Source organism: Gallus gallus, chromosome Z (genome assembly GCF_016699485.2).
Source record: "Gallus gallus isolate bGalGal1 chromosome Z, bGalGal1.mat.broiler.GRCg7b, whole genome shotgun sequence".
Taxonomy (NCBI): domain Eukaryota; kingdom Metazoa; phylum Chordata; class Aves; order Galliformes; family Phasianidae; genus Gallus; species Gallus gallus.
In genome coordinates, this window is record NC_052572.1 from 58,779,782 (window position 1) to 58,798,887 (window position 19,106).

Below are 19,106 nucleotides of genomic sequence, written 5' to 3' on the forward strand. Positions count from 1 at the left end.
TATTTATGTACTTAAACAGTATTAAGGCACATAAACTTCCTTTAGATTTGCGCTGTAGACAAAAGATGCATTTTAAAAGTTTAAGCACAGTTAAAAATAATAATAATTAAAAAAAAAACCAAGAAAGCTACTGAAAAATTGGCTGTTACAGGAAGTATAATTAAATGTGGTAAATCAATTCTCCGATTTAACGTACAAACCCCATGGCTGTACTGAGAGAGTAAATGCATCCAAATGGAAACTGTGCTTCAGCTAGAGAACTCTGCTTAGTTAAAGTGCTTTCAAAATTACAGTGAACAGATACGTATTTGTTTGCTACACGTGGAGTTTGGGCAAGATAAAAGAATTATCTCACTATTTCTAAGGCTGTACTAAATTGCCACAAGTTACCAGAAGCATTCTTATTATATACGCTGAAGTAAACACAGGTTTGCTTAAATTGTATGGTAACACAGATCTACACAGCTTAATTAAGAAAGTTCTATTTATTAGCTTTAATTACTAAATTACTATTCCTTGAATGCAAGTGCAGGGGTTGTAACAATCATTTCAAGTGTACAGAAGTGTTTATAATAAAATGCAAAATAATGCAAATATAGGCAGAGTCCAAGACTTAGAAAAATTTGATAGCAAAAAAAAAACCAAAAAACAATTAGGTAGCTATGTATAAAGCAATAAAGCAGCTCAGCTTCTGAAAATCAGATCAACAATTTAATTCTTAAGAACAGGCTTAAAAGCAAACTTTATATATCTGCATTTTGAACTTTTAGAAGCAATATAAGCATATATGTAGAGATGGCAACCTAATATTAATACAATACAGAGTCTTTTCAAATTTCATCTCAAACAATTAAATGGTTCAGGAAGTGAAGTGAAAATTATTACTGTAATACAGTTCAAACAAAACCTTTTCACCTGGAGCACATTCAGGATTACTCCTAGTATAATGAAGTGAAGAAAAGATTGTGAGCAAGACCTCTTAAAATAGCAGATATTTTAAGACCTCATAATGCAGTAGGTAGGGCAATCACCAAAGGGACTAGATTTGCAGGCTCAATCCTTTATCTGTATCCAAACTAAATGCCCAAACTGTTAGAGCTTTAGCTAACAGTGTGGGACTTCGTCATTTTCCCCTAAAGGAATTGTTTCATGTTTTAGAAATTGCTATAAAAATCCGTTCCGCAACTTCTGGGGTCAAAAACAGAATCATATTCTAATTGAACAGGTAGAATGCCCGTATCAGGTTCTGGAGACCCTGAATCAAGATCTGAGTCCTATGAGTATTCAGTTATTTATACAAAGTGGAGCAGCTCCAATAGGAGGTGAAAGGCTGAGAGAATTAGTTGGAAGAGGGACCTTAGCCTATCTTTCCACATCCCAGGTGTCTCTCCTTGATTTTGTGCTGTTAGTAAGAGCTTCATTAAAAATAGAACATTTCTCAGTGGAAAAAACCTGTCTTGACTTAAAAATAATAATAATAAAAAAATCCTGATTGGCATAGGATATAAGAATCTTACTTCCACTAGTCTTTTGAAACAGTTACAACATATTTTAATACTTAGCATAGTATTATGGTAATGCATTTTTCAGTATTATCTTTCATGTTTTAGATTGTTAAATGCAGCTGACAACAACAACAACAAAAAAAAACAGACTGGATTGCCTGTTAGAAGGTCTGTGCTTTCCTTCTTAGACTCCTTGGACTGTCAAAAGGTCATGTTCTTAAATTGAGTTTGGAGATCTTTCTGCTGGTGATTAATAATTGCATGTGAATAGAGAACAAAACAATGAGACAGAAAATTGTGGCTCAATAATTTTCCTTAGAAAGGCAGGGGAGAACATGAATAAATTCTTAGAAGCTATGTTTGGAAATAAATGTAATAAAAATCTATTGCAGACACTGTAGAGCTCAAAATGGTCTACAGATGAAGGTATGTATTTATCAAGAATAATAATTATTTTTAAAGCTAATTTTCACTAATGGCTACCAAAGGAAAAACCAACTCTCCTGAGCTGTCTAGCTCACAAACACTGTCTGGTTTGTTTCATGTACAGTCATCAGTAATAAGGATACAATTTACGTGATTACAATCGTGATTTCATCTTTTTGTTCTCACTTTTTTGAAACACAAGCTTTTCTGGGTCTACAGTGTGTACTGTACTACAGGAGTCCTTAAACTAATGTATTTACTGTTGTTGCTTCAGTCTTTTTGTCAATAAAATATAAATCTATAGTACTTACTGGGAAGAGGTTGCCCAGTGAGGCTGTGAATGTCCCCTCCCTGGAACAATTCAAAACCAGGCTGGATGGGGCTTTGAGCAACCTGGTCTAGTGGGAGGTGTTCCTCCCTATAGCAGGGGGGTTGGAACTAGGTGGTCTTAAAGGTCCCTTCCAACCCAAACCGTTCTATGATTCTATGATTCTAGCCCAAAGAAATGAAAATCCCTATGTTGGGAATTAAGCTGTATGCCACTTGAAACATTCAAATCTATAGCAAGTATGACTTAAGCAAGTTCCAACTTTCTTCTGAAAAGACAACAGACTCTTCTGCTGGAGCTGTGACAACCAGGTGGCTGAGTTGCTTTAGAGTTGAGAAAATGCATTCATATGAGGCAGTACTTTAAGTCAAGTTGGTATACACGTAGACATATCATTTAAGTTGCCCCACCTTACCATGACTATGAAATCTTGGCTTTGGCACAGAATAAAGAATGGAGAAAAAGAGGAAAAAAAAAAAAAAAACCCACCAAAAATTCCACTTTTGGAGGCTGGGAAAATATAGGTAAAAGACTGAAGATATGTTTTCACAGCTGGATTACAGTGTTGTTTTAAACTAAAAAAGCACTGAGATCTATTTTTTTAAAATACAATTAGATGGTTTCATGATTGTTTAAGCAGTCCTGACAATTGGCCACAACCAAGAGACAGACCTGTGCTCTCTCTTGACTCTGATTTTCCAGTCCTAGAGCATCCTCTGTGTTAGCACTAAAAATCACGTGGCTTGCTTATCTGGCTGAAACCTTTATTTTTTTCTGGATAATTTCACAACATATGCTAGTGCCAACACAAGTAAGAAAAAACTACAATCTATGTGGATCGGGATGGAATTTGTGCCTTTCAAGCCAGACCACAGTTAGATCAGTTTAAGCTGATGATGAAATTATCCACTGAGGAGCGCAGTGGCTTGGCAGGTAGTTTACACACTCCTTCACCTGAGTCTAAATTATTTTATTAGCTCAGTATTTCTGCAAAACAATATTTGCATCCATCCATCTTAATGAAGACTCACCTTGAGTACTTGCTCAATGTTATAGCAATCCTTTCATTATGGACTTAATTTTAATAGTGATAAACTGTTTAATCACAATAGTCAGTCCTTCCAGCAAGTAGACCTGTGTTTCTTTATTTAGCTCTTTGTAATACAGTACTATTTAATCAAAAGACCTTATTGGCATGCAGTGATGATTTATTTACATGGTGGTTTAAGAAGTGAAAACAGAAGAGACTGGCCAAAATAATAATGTATCTGGTACACTATAGTTTATGAAATTGCCATGTAAATCACAGATGACTTCTAGTCTTCAAACACTTAACTAATTAAAAATAGCTTTGAAGAGTGGTAGAATGTTTACCTCCTATGTTTGAACAACCAATTTGGACACTTCCATTGTACAATTCGTTTATAGTCATACAGTAACTATGTAAGGCAATGCTATCTAAAAACAAATATTCCTGTGTACTTTATAATACAGAAGAAGTCATGTAATAGCTATAATACATTACGATATCATATAGGAAACATTTGTTTTTCATTTCTACATAGACCTAACAAATATGCTGAGAACTAATAAACATAAGTTGATGATAATTTCAAAACGATAGCTTAGATTACTCCGATTTGCTTCGGTTTGGTGTTTGGTGTTTGGGGAGGGGGGGGGGGGGGCAGGTTATTTGTTGTTTGTTAATCTTGAAAAGATTTGTATTTTGAGAGAGATTTGTTATTCCTTCCTTTAATACAAGGAATTTCTATCAAGTACATAGTAAAGTGATGCTTGAAATTTGGTCAAATTTCACTTTTAGAAGACTAGGAGGCACGTATTGTTCCATGTGTTTTATTTTGTTTGTTTGTTTTGTTTTTCCTTATAAGGAATATTTGAACGAGCAACTGTCTTGTGAGAATTCTCCTGAAGAGAATATTACTTCCAATCAAAGCTTGCTTTTGACACTGAAGGGCAGAGAGGAGCAAGCTGTCTTCAACCCCTTCCAGGTGCACAGCCAGTCTTGTGCGAAAGTGTTCAATCAGGTTTGTGAAAATCTGAAACCGTGGTTATAGTATAATTTTTACTTGTCAGTCTTATTATGATCATGATAATGACAGAGACTAAAGTTATGAAACAGGAATTAATTACATGAGTTCAAATTTGATGAAGTGCAAAGGGATATTATTACTCAGGAATTTAATGAGGGCACCTTCCACAATATTATGGTGTTCAAAAAGCCATTATTGTCTTTTTCTTTTATCAGAATTATTGCATATAAGAACAATTTGAAACTTAGACTTTCTGTGTTGGTTCAGTATAGTGAAGGAAAACCTATTAGTAGCAATGACATGCATTATATCTGTGTGATGGTACATGGGGCTAGTCTTAGTCCTTTGAGAAGTCATGGCAAAATGCCAAATGCATATTTAGAGTCTTACCTGATCAGTCGTTCACAGAAATGTTGAACAGTAACGTAAATTACTGTTCATTAATGTAAACTTTGGAAACTCAGAGTCAGTGGAAGAGGGGAGAGGGAATTAAAGGAGGCATTTCTGTGTTTTGCATAAGCTGTGCTAGTGATAAGCAAAGGATTATAAATTACTTACAGAAATCCCTTTCCTGATTTTATAAGAGTTTAAGAGAATAAACCTAGTTGCCAAAATCTCTGCCAGAGATCTACGTAACTAATTCGTTTCACAAAATGGATTGTAGTTTCCGGTAGCATTTGGACAACTAAAAATTCTTACACCATAGTTTCTCAAGACTTCTTAACCATTAATCTATAGTTTTGATTCTTCACCTACGATTTCCAACATTTAAGAATAAATGGTATTAAAGCTGCCCGAAATTCATTTACTTTACATACTTTTGGTTGAAAGACACCATTTTCCAGAACAGCTTTGTTTTCAAATTGCATCATCTGCTTTTTACATTGTATCCATTTTGAACTATTTCACCAGCTGTATTCTGTTTTACCTTTTTTTTTTTCTACTTGTTTAATCAATGCTTAATCACTGTCATGTTGCAATCAAGGTGGTAATGTCCTGAAAAAGGAGATTAGTACCAATTTCACAAGGCTTCTCACACCAGAGGAACATATTTTAAAGTGTCTTTTCCTTACAAGTGCTTTCCTTACAAGTAACAGGCGGAATTTAAGAGGGTGTAAAATCACTCCAAGCTGAAGTTCAGAAAATAGTTTACCACACCTCAATTCCCAATTCATTAATAGTGTGCTAGAATAAGACCTTGAAGTAGTGACAACTTGGCGTAGAATTTTTCTGCTACATGACAGATTTGCAGTGCTCTATTAATCAGCATATGACAATGGATAGTTTGTATTAAATTGCTTTGCATTTTTATAAACTTTTGGCATAAAATCTATTATCAGAATACTGGGAAATATTTTAGAATTAAGAAAAATACATTAGATCACAGAGCTTTTATAAGATACCATGTGCCAACCCTGTTGTTCACAATAATGGGCATATTTTGTGATCTTAACAATGTCATTAAATACTTTAGTTCCCTTTAGTTGCACATTTATTTAGTGGTGTGGGATTTTGTTAATTATATAGGGGCCAGTGTAGTTCAGTATCTGGTTCCTTGTGAAGACTATTCCCAGGGTCTGTAGAAGATGTACTTTTATAGAATCATAGAATTGTTTGATTTGGAAGGAACCATTAAAGGCCGTCTAGTCCAACTCCCCTGCAATGAACAGGGACATCTACAGGTCCATCATGTTGCTTAGAGCCCTGTCCAGCTTGACACTGAATGCCTCCAATGAGCATTCACCACCTTTGTGGGCAAGGAACAATTATTTGTCACATGAAATATATGTTTTCTTATGTTCATTCTTAGTGGTTGGCAACTGCCATGAAACTGACAAGTTTCTTTAAAACTGACAATTTTTCTTTAAGTCTAATGTGAATCAGTGTATTTTCAATATAGGAAATAATGTTTGCTCCTCAGTAAATTCTAAGTCTCAATAAAATCCTGATTTTACAGCATATTTTTGCCAGTGAGTTATATTGCATTTAAATTTTTTTCTTGCAGAAGGGCCAATTTGAATAGGCAATGCTTCCTGTGAGGACCTGAGTCCTGACCAGGCATGCTTGTTTTACACTGTGGTGTACTGTACAGTGTAAATACTCTTAGCTTCCACAGCAGATGATTTTTTTAAAGGAAATCATTTCAAAAGCTTTCTGAAAGATAATTTATAGCAAATATTTAATGTGTTGCTTTTCAGTCTCTGTAAAAAATGCAGTACATTATTTAGGGTGGTTGATTTTTCTATCCTGAAGTTTTGCTAATTTATCCCCAACATGCCATGTTTGGCAAGTTTCCTAATCATAATTTCTGCAAGTTATATTGCTCCTGAAACAAAGGCCACTGAACTGCTATTTTGAGATCAACTGCAATTTTTATTAAAGACATGTAAATTTCCTATCTTCCAACCTTCAGTTCAGTAGCTGATTCTATGAAGTGTGTCATTTCTGTTAACAATTCAGCTATTTCATTCTTACATTCCTGCAAAAATTTTGAATAATCGCCATCTGGTCCTAGTAACTTGTTGCTCTTGATTTTATCAATTTGTCCTGACACCTCAGTCTCTGCCAGTGCTGCTGCTCTATTGTCTAATAAGATTAAGTCCAGCCTGTACAACTCTTCAACAGTAGCAGTAAAATAAAATATTTTAAAGAAATCATAATCCTTTCCTAAAGTATGTAGTGTTTTTGTGTGTGGTTTCATGTTTGATTGGTGTTTCGTTTGGTTTTTGTTTTATTTTAAATTCTCTCTTTTTCACAGGACTGACCAGTCTGGTAGACCGAGTTTTAATCTACTATGTGTTTATAAGCTTTCCTAAATGTCTTTATGACTGTTAATACTGTCAGTTCAGCTTCTCCCTTTTACTGTCCTTCATTTTACAAGCATTCCTCCCATATTTGTTTTTCTATTTCTAATTTAGTGTAGAGTATTGAGCAATTGCACGTTTTCTCCCCTGTATTCTCCCACTGTGTTCTCTGTTGAATCATTCTGCTATTTCTTGTTTATCAGATTTTCTGTTACTTCTTCATTTACTTTCCACTTTCACTTTATTATTATTTCTCTAGCTACCCTTGTCTCCCTCTCTGACTCTGTACTTCACCCTTCTTTTTGAATGTTACTTTTAAGTGCATGCCAGAGATGAGCTTTAGTGAGAAGAAGGAAGGGAATAAAATAAAGATGGAAGGAAGGGGAGAGGGACTACCTGGAGGAATTGCTCTCCCAGAAGAACTAAGTTCTTCTGTAAGAAGAAAAAGATATACTACATGTCACACTTCTGTATTTTTATTTAGCTGTATTTTCATTGTTATGACTAACTTCATCTTTTTTTGTTTGTTTTTTCAAACTGCTCAGTGCTATTTTGGTAGTAATAATTTTTGAATGATTCCTTTGCTGATCAGTGCTGACAACTAAAATTAATATTATTCAACAGGGGTTACTGTTTTAAAAACATAAGAATGTTGTGTGTGGTCTTTTGTCTACACACTATATATCATTTTTATTTATTAAATAAGGAGTATGTAAATGTATGACTTCATGTTTTGTAGACTTACTGGTGTGTTTATAATAAAAATCTGGTGAAAAGAGTGCCTTGCAGAAAAATAAACAGATAAACCCATCCTTCTCTAATTAAGATACAGGTTACACTTAGTAACTAAGTAACGAACTGCACTATGTTTTTCATTACAAACTTTTTGCTGACAGCAGAAAATATAAATTGCTGTTACATAAAAAGTTGCCAATTACTTTGCTTTTCAAACAAAGAGTCAAGCTTTCAGACAAAGTGGTTGGGCAGAATGCCATTAACAGTTGGAATAATAACGGTTCAAAAAAATTGATGTATCTTTTTCTAAATAATGGTTACATTCCCAAATGGATTTGTAAATTAATTGCTGTCTTATTGGAATAAAAACCTTCTACTGTGGACATGATTGATATCATGTGTCTAAGTCCTTGTTCTAGACCCCCCTCCTTCATGGTTAGTATATCACAGCTGGAGCTTTAATTTACTGATGATATTAACACTGATTAATAACTAACAAAAGCTTCTTGCCATGTATCAACAGTCAACCATTACTGAATGGAACTGGGATTGGTCAGACTTGCTGCCAAGTTGTTTGGGACTGAATCAGATGACCTTCAGGGTGCTGCTGACACACAGGTAAAGGGATTCTGACAATTAAGTGTACTTTCCACTTGTCACTTTACTTTGTAGTGGTCAACACATACATATTTTAGCAGTGAAATTTATGAAGTAAATTATACATTTATTTTTGAATATGCAGTTTTAAAATGGAAATACTTATTATATTTGTGTCTGTTTGTTCCATACAAAGACAGTTTGTAATTCCTATTTTGAGGACCCAGTTATTTATTTCTTGCTGACTTGAATTGATATTGACCATAAACAGTGCTTTAAACAGAAACTAGTAAATTTAAACATTTTTAGGGACATACTGCCCATGGAGATTTCAGCACAGAACTTTGGGAATTTTTGCTCAGATTGCAGTGACTCCTAAATTCAGCTGAGGATATGGAAAGCAGTTAGAAATATTAAGTATTTCTCTAATAAATTTTAACTTATGGAAATTATTGAGCAGGTTTTTTTTTTTGCTTGTAAAATCTATATCTGTACATAAATTAAGCATTTATTTAATGCAGAATTTATATTCACTAAATTCAGAAATACCAATTTGTTACATGCACAAAATTGCAGGTGGAAACAATAGGTGTATTTTCTAAAATATTTACTGTATAGCCTTGGGAGGATTGGAAAACATATATTATGAACGGAAAAGTGTAATGTTCTCTTTGTAATGTTGAATCTGTGTACTGTTATATTATTTGCCTTTTAAAGTTAATTATTTGTTTGTTTAGAAACTATGGTGACAATTTCAAGCACGCTATTTGCAGGTAAAAGATGGGGTTTTTTTGCCACATTTTCAGTATAATACTAGAACTGAATGCCCTAACCGTTTAATTGCACCTCAATTTTACATATAGAATATTTGTTCAGTTTACTTACACTCTTCTTAATTCGACTAAAATGAATTCTTCCCTGACCCAAATTGTTATTTTCTAAAATTTTGATACAGCTGCACAGGAAGTAACACTGGCAAAAACATGCTCTCCCTTTTGCCATCCAGTTCTTCTACCTTATCCACTTCCAGGCAGAATGTGTGGCTACATGAACTTTCTGATTTGTACCAGTAGTGCCATTTTTATGTTAAATGACAGAGAGAATTCAGTAATATTCCTTCCTGTGATAGTTAGCTGATCACTAACATTTATTCTTCATTTAAAAATGGGTTAGCTTGCCCTTTTGAAAGAGAGCCTAATAGAAATTCTTAGACTGAAAACGTTCTTTATACTTCCCTTTAAGTTGATGTGCTCAATATGAACCAAACAAAGTAGAGAGAACCGCTCTGATTGCAGAGGAAACATTTTCTGTGGTCACTTCATCTTCCCTGATGTCTTGAAAACATTCCACTTTTCTTTAGATCTCTGTATAAATTTAGGAAAGAAGTCATGTGTATACATCTTCTCCATATTTCACACTTTTATTGTATGTTCTATTGTTGCATCTTTCTTTTCTTTTCTTTTTCCTTCTAATAATTGCCCTAATTGTTGTCATTCTTCCTAATTTGAAAATGTCTCCATTCATTGCCCTTCTACGTGATATGGAAATTCTCATCTAGAAGTGACATTATGCAAGACATTAATGATTAGTTCATGGATTTATTATTCAAACTTCTCTCTACTTTAAAGACCAACAGATCATCTAAATCCCTTGTGAGCCTTAAGCAGAGCTGCTAGTCCTGACATCCACCATAATGACCAGCATCTCCTACACAGCTTGTCTTTATATGGCTCAATTTTTAGTATAGCTGAAGTTTGTCTACCCTTGTTTTCTAGATAGACAGGCCAATTCTAGCTAGTCTTGTAGTTACTCAAACAAGTTTTGCAGTGACTCACATAAGCCATATCTTTTGGTGATGTTTCATACTCCTTAAAATTACACAGGTTTCAATCTTACTCATGCTCATGGCTTAAGGATCAGGCTAAGTGGGTGTGTGATTATTTTGACCTTGATTTGTGGATCCATCCTGTTTTTACCATTTCCTATCTCTGGTGAGATGAACAAAATGAAGGACAGTACTTAAAAAGAGTCAGAATCATCATACTGTTATAATTACTCATCTCATTTCTGTAACGTATGCCAAAGCTTTCCCTTAGCAGTTACTTTTACGCAGCCCAGAATACCTTTACCTGCTCAAAGTGGTCATGAGGTTTGTTTCTTTTTATATTTAGAAAGAAATATTATCTAATGTACATGAAGAAAAATAATATGTTCTGCTCTCTTTTTTTGGGGGGGAAGGGGGGGGGGGCGAGGAAGACAGTTCGGAAATGCTTAGGGGATTCATTTACAAGGGAAATGTTCCTCTAACCTAGTTAATGACTGAGTTAGGTGGAACGGGGTTATGGGACTATTGTCCCAGAGCCAGTGAGTGGTAGGCAAATTAATTGGTTGGTGGTTAGGGGAAAGTAAGACGCTTTTAGGACTGGTTAAAAACAGAATGAATGGTTGCATACTGCTTATTGTTGGCTCCACATGAGGGCATGAATCTATTCCATCAAATCCAACGCTTACTTCAAAGTAAGTATTTAGAAGACTTCAAATGAAAGATGTGTGTTGTTGATGTTATCATGTGATTTCAATCTTATCAAATGTAGAAGGTTATCAAAAATAGCCTGTTAGAATTGATCATTAGGTGGAAACAGAAAAAAAACAGTTAATACCTTTTGAAACTGTAAAAAAAAAAGTTACAGACAGAAAACTTCATTCACTTTCTGGCTTTATTTCTGATTATTTCTATATGTAGTTCTAGCTGCAAGAATGAATGTTAAAACACACTTTTTATTGTACTTAAAGTAATAGCGTATAAACATTCAGCTAATTTATAGTATTTGATTTAACCAAGTTTTCAAGCATATCCCATATAGTCATGCAGATACATGCTGCTTTATTAAATCTTGGTGTTCAGTTTTACATCCTTACTTAATTTCATCATCAAATTATCTTTACCTCTAATACATTCATTGAGACAAGAAGACCATGTGCTTTTTGTTATTATTTAATTGATGTATATTTCAACTTTTAATGATTGTGTTACTCATAAAGTAAAGATTGTTACTGCCTGGCTAAGTTACATTGAAATCATTTGTGCAGATTGTTCTATCAGCTGTCATTATCTTTTCTTGTTAGCTGCTTGGCAATTTCTCTGTAGACACTGCAACATTAGGACATACTTCAGTGACTGTAGTGGGTCGCCTTGGCCAGTAACTAGGCATCTATACAGCCCCTTGCTCACACCTCTGCAGTAGGTCAGTGTGGGGAGAATTGGAGGGGTCAAAGTGAGAAAACTGATGGGTTTAGATCAAGATAGTTTAATACGTGAAATGAAAGTCGTGCACACAAGCAAAGCAAAATAGGGAGCTCCTTCACTTCTACCCAGCAGGCAGATGTTTAGGCATTCCAGACAAGCAGGGCTCATCACACTTAATGGGTATCTGAGCAGACAAACACCACAATCTGAACGTCACACCCTTTTCTCATCTGTTCCCCCAGCTTTCCTTGCTAAGCACAGTGCCATAGGGTTTGGCCTGCCCTCTTGAGATCAAGTGTCTTGACCGCATCCTCTCATAGCCTCTTGTGTGCCTACTTGCTGAGGAGGCAGAGTGGGAAAAAGAGAAAGCCTTGGCACTGTGTTGAGTGACTGAAAAAATGCTAGTGCGTTATTAGTTCTATTTTAGACACAAATGGATAGCATGGCATCTGGGGAGAAGGAGGCTGAAGGGAGACCTTATTGTTCTCTTCCAATATCTGAAAGGTTCTTTCAGCGAGAGTAAGGTTGGTCTTTTCTCCCTGGTGACAGGTGACAGGATGAGGGGAAATGCCCTCAAGTTGCACCAGGGTAAGTTTAGGTTGGATATCAGGAAAAACATCTTTACAGAAAGGGTTGTAAAGCACTGAAATAGGCTCCCCAGGGAGGTGGATGAGTTACCATCCCTGGATGTGTTTAAAAACCATTTGGATGTGGTGCTCAGCCATGGTTTAGCGGAAGGTTGTTAGAGTTAGGCTAGTATGGTTAAGTCATGGTTGGACTCGATGATCTTTAAGGTCTTTTCCAGCCTGAGCAATTCTATGGTCCTATAGTTCTATTCATTTTCATCATATAAAGAAAATGAACTCTGTCACAACTGAACCAAGTGCAGCAACTCATGCACAAAAGTAAATTCACCTTCTTGTTCATGCATTCTCCTTTATACTGGTGTACGATACTTAACTCTGTTTTCAGAGGATTGTCTCAGCCAACATATACGATGTTAGAATACATATGTACAATATAACATTTGGTTGTGTTTTGTGATGTGACCTTCTGTTGTTCTACAGAACATTCAGCTTCACTTGTTATGTTACTGTAGCGAATAGCTACATTTCACTCACTATAAATATGAGAAACAGCCTAGAACTTTTTGAATCACAGGGATCCATTGCCCAATACTGCAGTAAGTTGCAATTCTGAGAACTGGGGGCATTCCGTCCTTTGCAGTTAGGAAAGTTCCATGGAGCAGTAGGTACCAATGCAGGTCCTATATGAATGTTGATTTCATGGTAGTGATGTGCTCGTCTGAGTGTGAATGTGTGAGCAGGAGCATTCAGGGAGCTCCAGAAATAGAGAACTCATGCCTGTGGCAAAGCCAACAGAGGTCTAAGTATCATAAGATACTAAGAATCAGCATCCTAGGAACTTAAAAATAAGGAATACATTGTTTTGCTGTAAATGCGTCAGATAAAAAACTATGCCAGGCACTATGAAGAAAATAAACTATCTCCCTGAAACCAGCTGAAGCCAGTGCAGTATAAAGAATTATTCAAGTTAAAAGCAGTATTTGTTCAAGTGGATAAGAACTGCTGTGAAATGTAAATGGTGTAGACTGCAGATTAAAAGATTTCCAGCAGACCAGTATAGCTCAAGAACAGTTCTCCAGAAAACATTTGAACAGTGATAGGAACATAAATAGTTTTTAAGTAGAAACTGGGTAGATTCAGTGGTTTATGTCCAGCCATGCGTTCTTTTGATTAAATATTCTCAAAGACCCAACAACTTTTCAGAGTGAAAAACCTGGAATTGTTTATGTATTGGCTTGAGGTAAGCTATCAAAAAGTAATATGTTTTCTACTAAATTTAGGTAAAATATGTATGCTTTGTAGTAATATTTGCTGCCAAATATGCACAAATTCTCATGTTCTTTTCACTTTACAGTTTTTCTTAATGTAGTCCAGACTGGTAAATTAGAAGTTTAGTACTGTTTACATGTGACACTGTTTTTTACCAAAGTAAAGTTTCCTTGATATTAAGTTGCTATCCTGATATAAAGAAAATCTTTTTTTTTTTCTTTTTTAAATGCTTTGACTGTACTTAAAGAGAACCATTCACTTGCCTTTTATGTACAACTTTATCAGCATAATTGTGGCATTTTTTTCACGCACTAGGGTTGGGTGATAAAATCACATACATATATTCATATATATATATACATATATATGATATATATATATATATACATATATATAAAACCACTAATTAAGGTTAATAAAACTGAAATGCAGTAAAAAACTCTTGTTTAGAATTTTGTATGATTGCAGGGCAAATCTGCATAGCTCTTGTATATTCTAGTGGATACACAGACACCATCTGTTGTGAATGGTAGCCATATGGTGAACTATTTATAGAAAATGTTTATATTCATTGTGTTGTTGATTATCTTGATATCCAGAAAATGCTCTTTTAAAATCCAGTTTATCAACACATGGAAAAATTTATTATGTAGTTTTGAAATTGAAGAGAATGTCAGCAAACTTGCATGCACTTTGCTAGTTGTGAAAGATTTTTATGCAACTGTCACAAGTCCAAGTCAGAGGAATGAATGAAGATACCAAGGGTATGGAAAGGTAGCAAGTTCTCTGACAATTTTCTTTGTAGTAGAAACAAATGGTGGGATAGGAGTTACTGGCAGTATGCCAAGATAAAGGCCCTATCTGCATGGCGGGGGATGCCAGTCTTATGTCTAGTGTACTTTTGGATGTGTCAGTCCAACCTTCTTTTAAATAAGAGATGCTCCTTTATGTACGCGCACTGCTAGATACTGGAAATCAGTATTGGTGCTATATCTACAACTATTAATGATGTGTTGGTGAAGAACTGTGATGCCATTAATACTGAAGCAATTACCACCTGCTCAGTGAGTTTATAATGGATGCCCTTATAGTGCATATGTGTACAAGCTTTCTAAAATGCAAGGAAGGCATTCCTCGTTGTATCTCATTGTTACCAGATCACTGGCTTTCTCCTGGTTGATCACAGACACAGTGAGGATTAGAACCTAGTGCTAATTCAAAAAGGGGGGAAAAAGTCACTGGGATTTTTGGATAGGCAATAATTTTTTTCCACAAGTGAGCTGGTCAATAAGAAGACATATGTCAGATCCATCAACACAAGAGTTATCCTCCATCTGCTTATCTCCTTCTTATATGACAAATGAAACTATATCCCGACTTCAAAGAATCTGTCAGAAAACATTTAATTCTTTGCATGGCAGTTATAAAGCATTGGTGACAGAATGCACATTGCTGAGCAAAAGGAAAGAGTATACTTTGTAAATACTGTTTGAGTGCAATTCCAACCAGTATTATGTATACATTTGTAGCACAAATTGTGCAGGAAAGGGAACCTGAAGTTGAGACTTCGCATATGAAGTATGCCTTAGATGTTTCTAGGTGCTAGCAGTCTGTCTCTCCTGCTAACATGTTGGTCAATCCTGTATAAAAAACAATATACTTAAATAACTTTCACAAAAAGAAAAAAAAAAGCTAAAAAGGAAGGGACTGATGTATCTCAGTTCATGTGAACTCCTTTTTAATATGTGGAAATACTTTATCATTATGCCTTTGCATACCTGGGATAAGAAGTGTGTACTTAACAGCTCTGTTTGAAGGAACACTGATAAAAGTACTTCAGTAAAGTTTCAGTCTGACTTGATACTTTCAATTGCTCAAAACTTGCTTCTAAAAGAAAATTTTAAAAAGAGCTATATTGTGTAAAGAGCTGCCTATCTGTCAAAGCATAGGCCTGTTATGCAAGCCATTTTTACGAGGTTATTTCACTGCATCTTGCTTTCTCCATTGAAATTAGATAGCATTTGTGAGTGTGTTTGTGTTCTTCTTTATGTTTTGATGGAAAAAAATTGTAAGTAAATGCAATGCATTGTTGTTAATAATGCATTGTAAAATATGTGTTTATAGCTAAAATTTGCATTTAATCATTTTCTTCAGAAGTTTGTTCTTCATTACTACATCGGTTACTCTGAAAGTAGTGCTGCCTACTCATTTCCATGGAAACTACAACAGATACAAAGAGGACAACACTGTTTCATAGAGCAATTTCTTAGCTACAAAACACTATGCTGTGGTGTGACATATGTGCATGGGCATCCAGAACATGGCTTGTCTTTCATGCTGCTGTGGCCACTGCTGAAATGCACTGCCTCACAGTGCTCACATGCACTGTTTGGTATCTGTAAATGTTTAGCAAGTGCCAGAGAATGTCAGTGGGTGCCATTTTTTCTGCATATTGGAATTCATTGAGACAGCTTTACTGCATGCACACTTCCATGACAGACACTGTTGTGTCAGAGCTGTCTTCCATCTCTCACACAACAATAAAATTTAACAGGATATTTGTGGGACGATTCAACCTGTATTGCCATACCACCAACATCTGCTTCTGATACTGTGGACCAACATAACAAAATAGGAGGCACTACTTTCAGAGCAGCCCTCATAGATAATTTTATATACTATATGATTACTTGTAAGAATGACATTTTATGCAACTGTCTAATTAACCTGGTGGCTGACATCTGATTTTTCTTAAAAATAGTTTCATTCTTTCATCTGCAAATAATTTGCCTTCCTTTCAACTCTGTCTCATGTTTTGTTGCTAAATAAGGAATATTAAGTAGAGATAATTTTATTTACTTTTTTTATCTGTACTTTCTGAGCCTTTCTGATCCCAGTTTTCATTCTTAATAGGTATATAGTTATCATAAATATCTACAAAAGCTCTAAATGCACATTAATAAATGCAGAATTACACAAACAATATGTGTTACTAAGCTACTCATCTACAGACTTTGTCAGTGCACACACAAATGAAGGGGTTATAAAACAAAGGCTAATAGTCCAAAGGTCTGTTTTGCCCACCAACCTGTCATTTCTTCATTCTGTTTCTTTTACATCAGGGATTTTCAGAAGAGTGCTGGTAATACAGAATAATTCATTTTCCAAGTGGTAATGAGTTGAGATATAGTAATCTTCCAAAAGGTAGAGGGGGGAAGTGCTAATATTGAACAAATTGAAGATCTGGTCCTGCAGCCAGTTCTCTAAGCTTTCTTCAACACTGCGTACTTAATCTGTAGCAATGTCAAGAGTCAAACCTAGCTCTTGTGACTAAATTTTATGATACAAAAGCTGATCAGTATGAATCAGTATGAATCAGTAACTGATCCATTGGTAGTGTAGATGTGCATAGGCAACAAAGGAGAGGTGTTTCAACTTTACTTATAAGAAATCATTTGGCTGATTTGAATTACCTGTAGTCTTCTTAGGAATTGATTGGCTATTCTCTGAAAGAGATGGGGAACGACTTGTCTTGACCTTGAGACATTTGCTGCCCATACAACAAAGCAAGTAGCAAGGACTGGTAGGGTGCTAGTGTGCAGATGACAGATCTTAGCAACTATAACTCCTCCCTTTCTATCTTCTATCTTCTTCTCCCTTTCTATCTTCTCTTTCCAAGAATGTTATACTAGCTTTCACACATGCCCTTGCTGGATGTACTTCCACTGTTCTGTCTGGCTCACCCCAATTAAGCAACAAACTCCTTAAGAAAGGATGATAAGTCCTGAAGACCTAATTGCCTCTTGCATCCAAAATTAAACTACCTCTGAAAGCTTTATGTTCATGACACAGTTTTGAAGACATGGAAAAATTTGGGTAGTTTCACAGGTCCTTTCATTAATAAGCACAGTGACTTGTGCAGGCAGCTTAAAGCCTTCATAAGCAATCTGATCTCAGACTTTCTGAAGTAACATGTTGCCCATAAATAACGTTGCTGATAATCTGCCCAGAAAAATTGTTTATTGTTGTCATTGCTTTTTTTTTTTCCCTTGTAAACTTCTTGATGGGATCTAACAACAAAATTAAGCAAGGTGTGGGAAGCCATTGTAAATCTTGAATCATGTAGCAAAGAGGGAATTCAGAATTGTCATTCTAATAGTTGACACTGGGAAATGTCATTGAAGAAATCTTTTTTTATGTTAGTTTTCGATTGACAGGTTATGACAAAACTGCATTCATGTTGCTTGAATACATCTTTTGTCTAGTTTTACATGCTTTTTGACTTGTCTAGAAAATGACATATTGAGGTTTTCATTAGCCCTAACCAGGTGTGATTTTCTTTATGGAAGATACCTTGGTAGGACGACAGTTGAAGGCGAATAAACCAGTGAAGCTTAGAAAGGCCATGGCCCTTCTTCGGATGGTAGTGATGAGTTGAAAGACTCATTAATCAACAACCTAGTCACAGGTGTGATGGCTTTCCTGCAGACTGCCAACAGACTGTGAAAGTCACATCCAACACATGAAACTGTTAAACTAGTCACATCTATAAACATTTTTAAACTTTGTTCTTCCCCTTTTAGTTGAAGAACACAACTCTGCAATGTTTTAATTATTGACTTTTAAATTTTTGTTTCATTGTTGTTTTCTGAGGAGTACTGGTTGCTTTTTAAATCAAAAACAGGATATCATTTCCATCATTGCTCAATATAACAAGCTCATTTAAGCACATAGCTTTGGTTGCAGTTTTAAGTTTATATGATTGTTGTGCATGCTGAATGTGTGCAAAACTGTAAAAATTATATCATAAATTTTCTGAATATAAATTCAAGGCCATTTTCTTCATGGCTTTCTAATTTTTTGCTCTAGTACAACAAGTTATCTGAAGCAAATATTAAGTTATGCTGTAGTGCTGCAAAGCAGAGAGTAAGTCCTCAAATGTTTAAAGAGAAATAAATTAGAAGCTATTTTTTGATCAGCTAGTAGTAGATTTTTCACCTACACAAATGGGAAAAACACATCGTAAGAATCCAAAGAATGAAATCTCCCTACAGTTTTTCCACATTGTTCTTAAACTCAGTGGATTCCCTGGAATTAAGGGAAGCGTAGTCAGAGGTCTTACAGCTCCCCATTACATTTTCTCCCCAAGATTATCCTTAAATTGAAATGCTCCCTATAGATAAAAATTAATTTGACTCTATCAAAAAGCAATGAGTATGAATTTGCTTAGATTATAGTATTTGCTAATTCCTTGGTCTCAAATTCTCATCTTTTTCCAAATATGGATGTTCAGGATAATAAAAATCTTTATTTACAATTTTAAGTGGATGTGAAAGTCTTCCACCTTTGTCTGGGATTAGAAATTTATCTATAGAAGCAGTCCCAACTTCTGTTTCCCTCCCTAGTATATCTATCTTAGTTTTGAACTTCATATATAAATTTAATTTTAATTTACAATCCATATACTCCACTTTTATGTTTGGATCACCAGTTGCAAAGTTATTTTAATCTAATTCAGTTTAAATCAATTGAACTGGAGAAAGTGTAATGCTTGCTG

At 35.2% G+C, this 19,106-nt stretch overlaps 1 protein-coding gene across 5 annotated transcripts in view; it reads left to right on the top strand.

Moving 5' to 3' along the window:
• Positions 1-19,106, top strand: part of KIAA0825 (uncharacterized protein KIAA0825 homolog) — a 231,048-nt gene that overhangs the window by 114,421 nt on the left and 97,521 nt on the right. For 3 of the 5 annotated variants that reach the window (XM_015280546.4, XM_015280548.3, XM_040655737.2), the window contains exons 18-19: positions 4,149-4,304; positions 8,373-8,467. In XM_015280546.4, the coding sequence (XP_015136032.3) occupies positions 4,149-4,304; positions 8,373-8,467 (251 nt within the window). Of the gene's footprint in view, positions 1-1,610; positions 1,674-4,148; positions 4,305-8,372; positions 8,468-9,183; positions 15,603-19,106 lie in introns of those variants that run through there. The other 2 variants (XM_015280547.4, XM_015280549.4) reach the window with 2 other exon arrangements.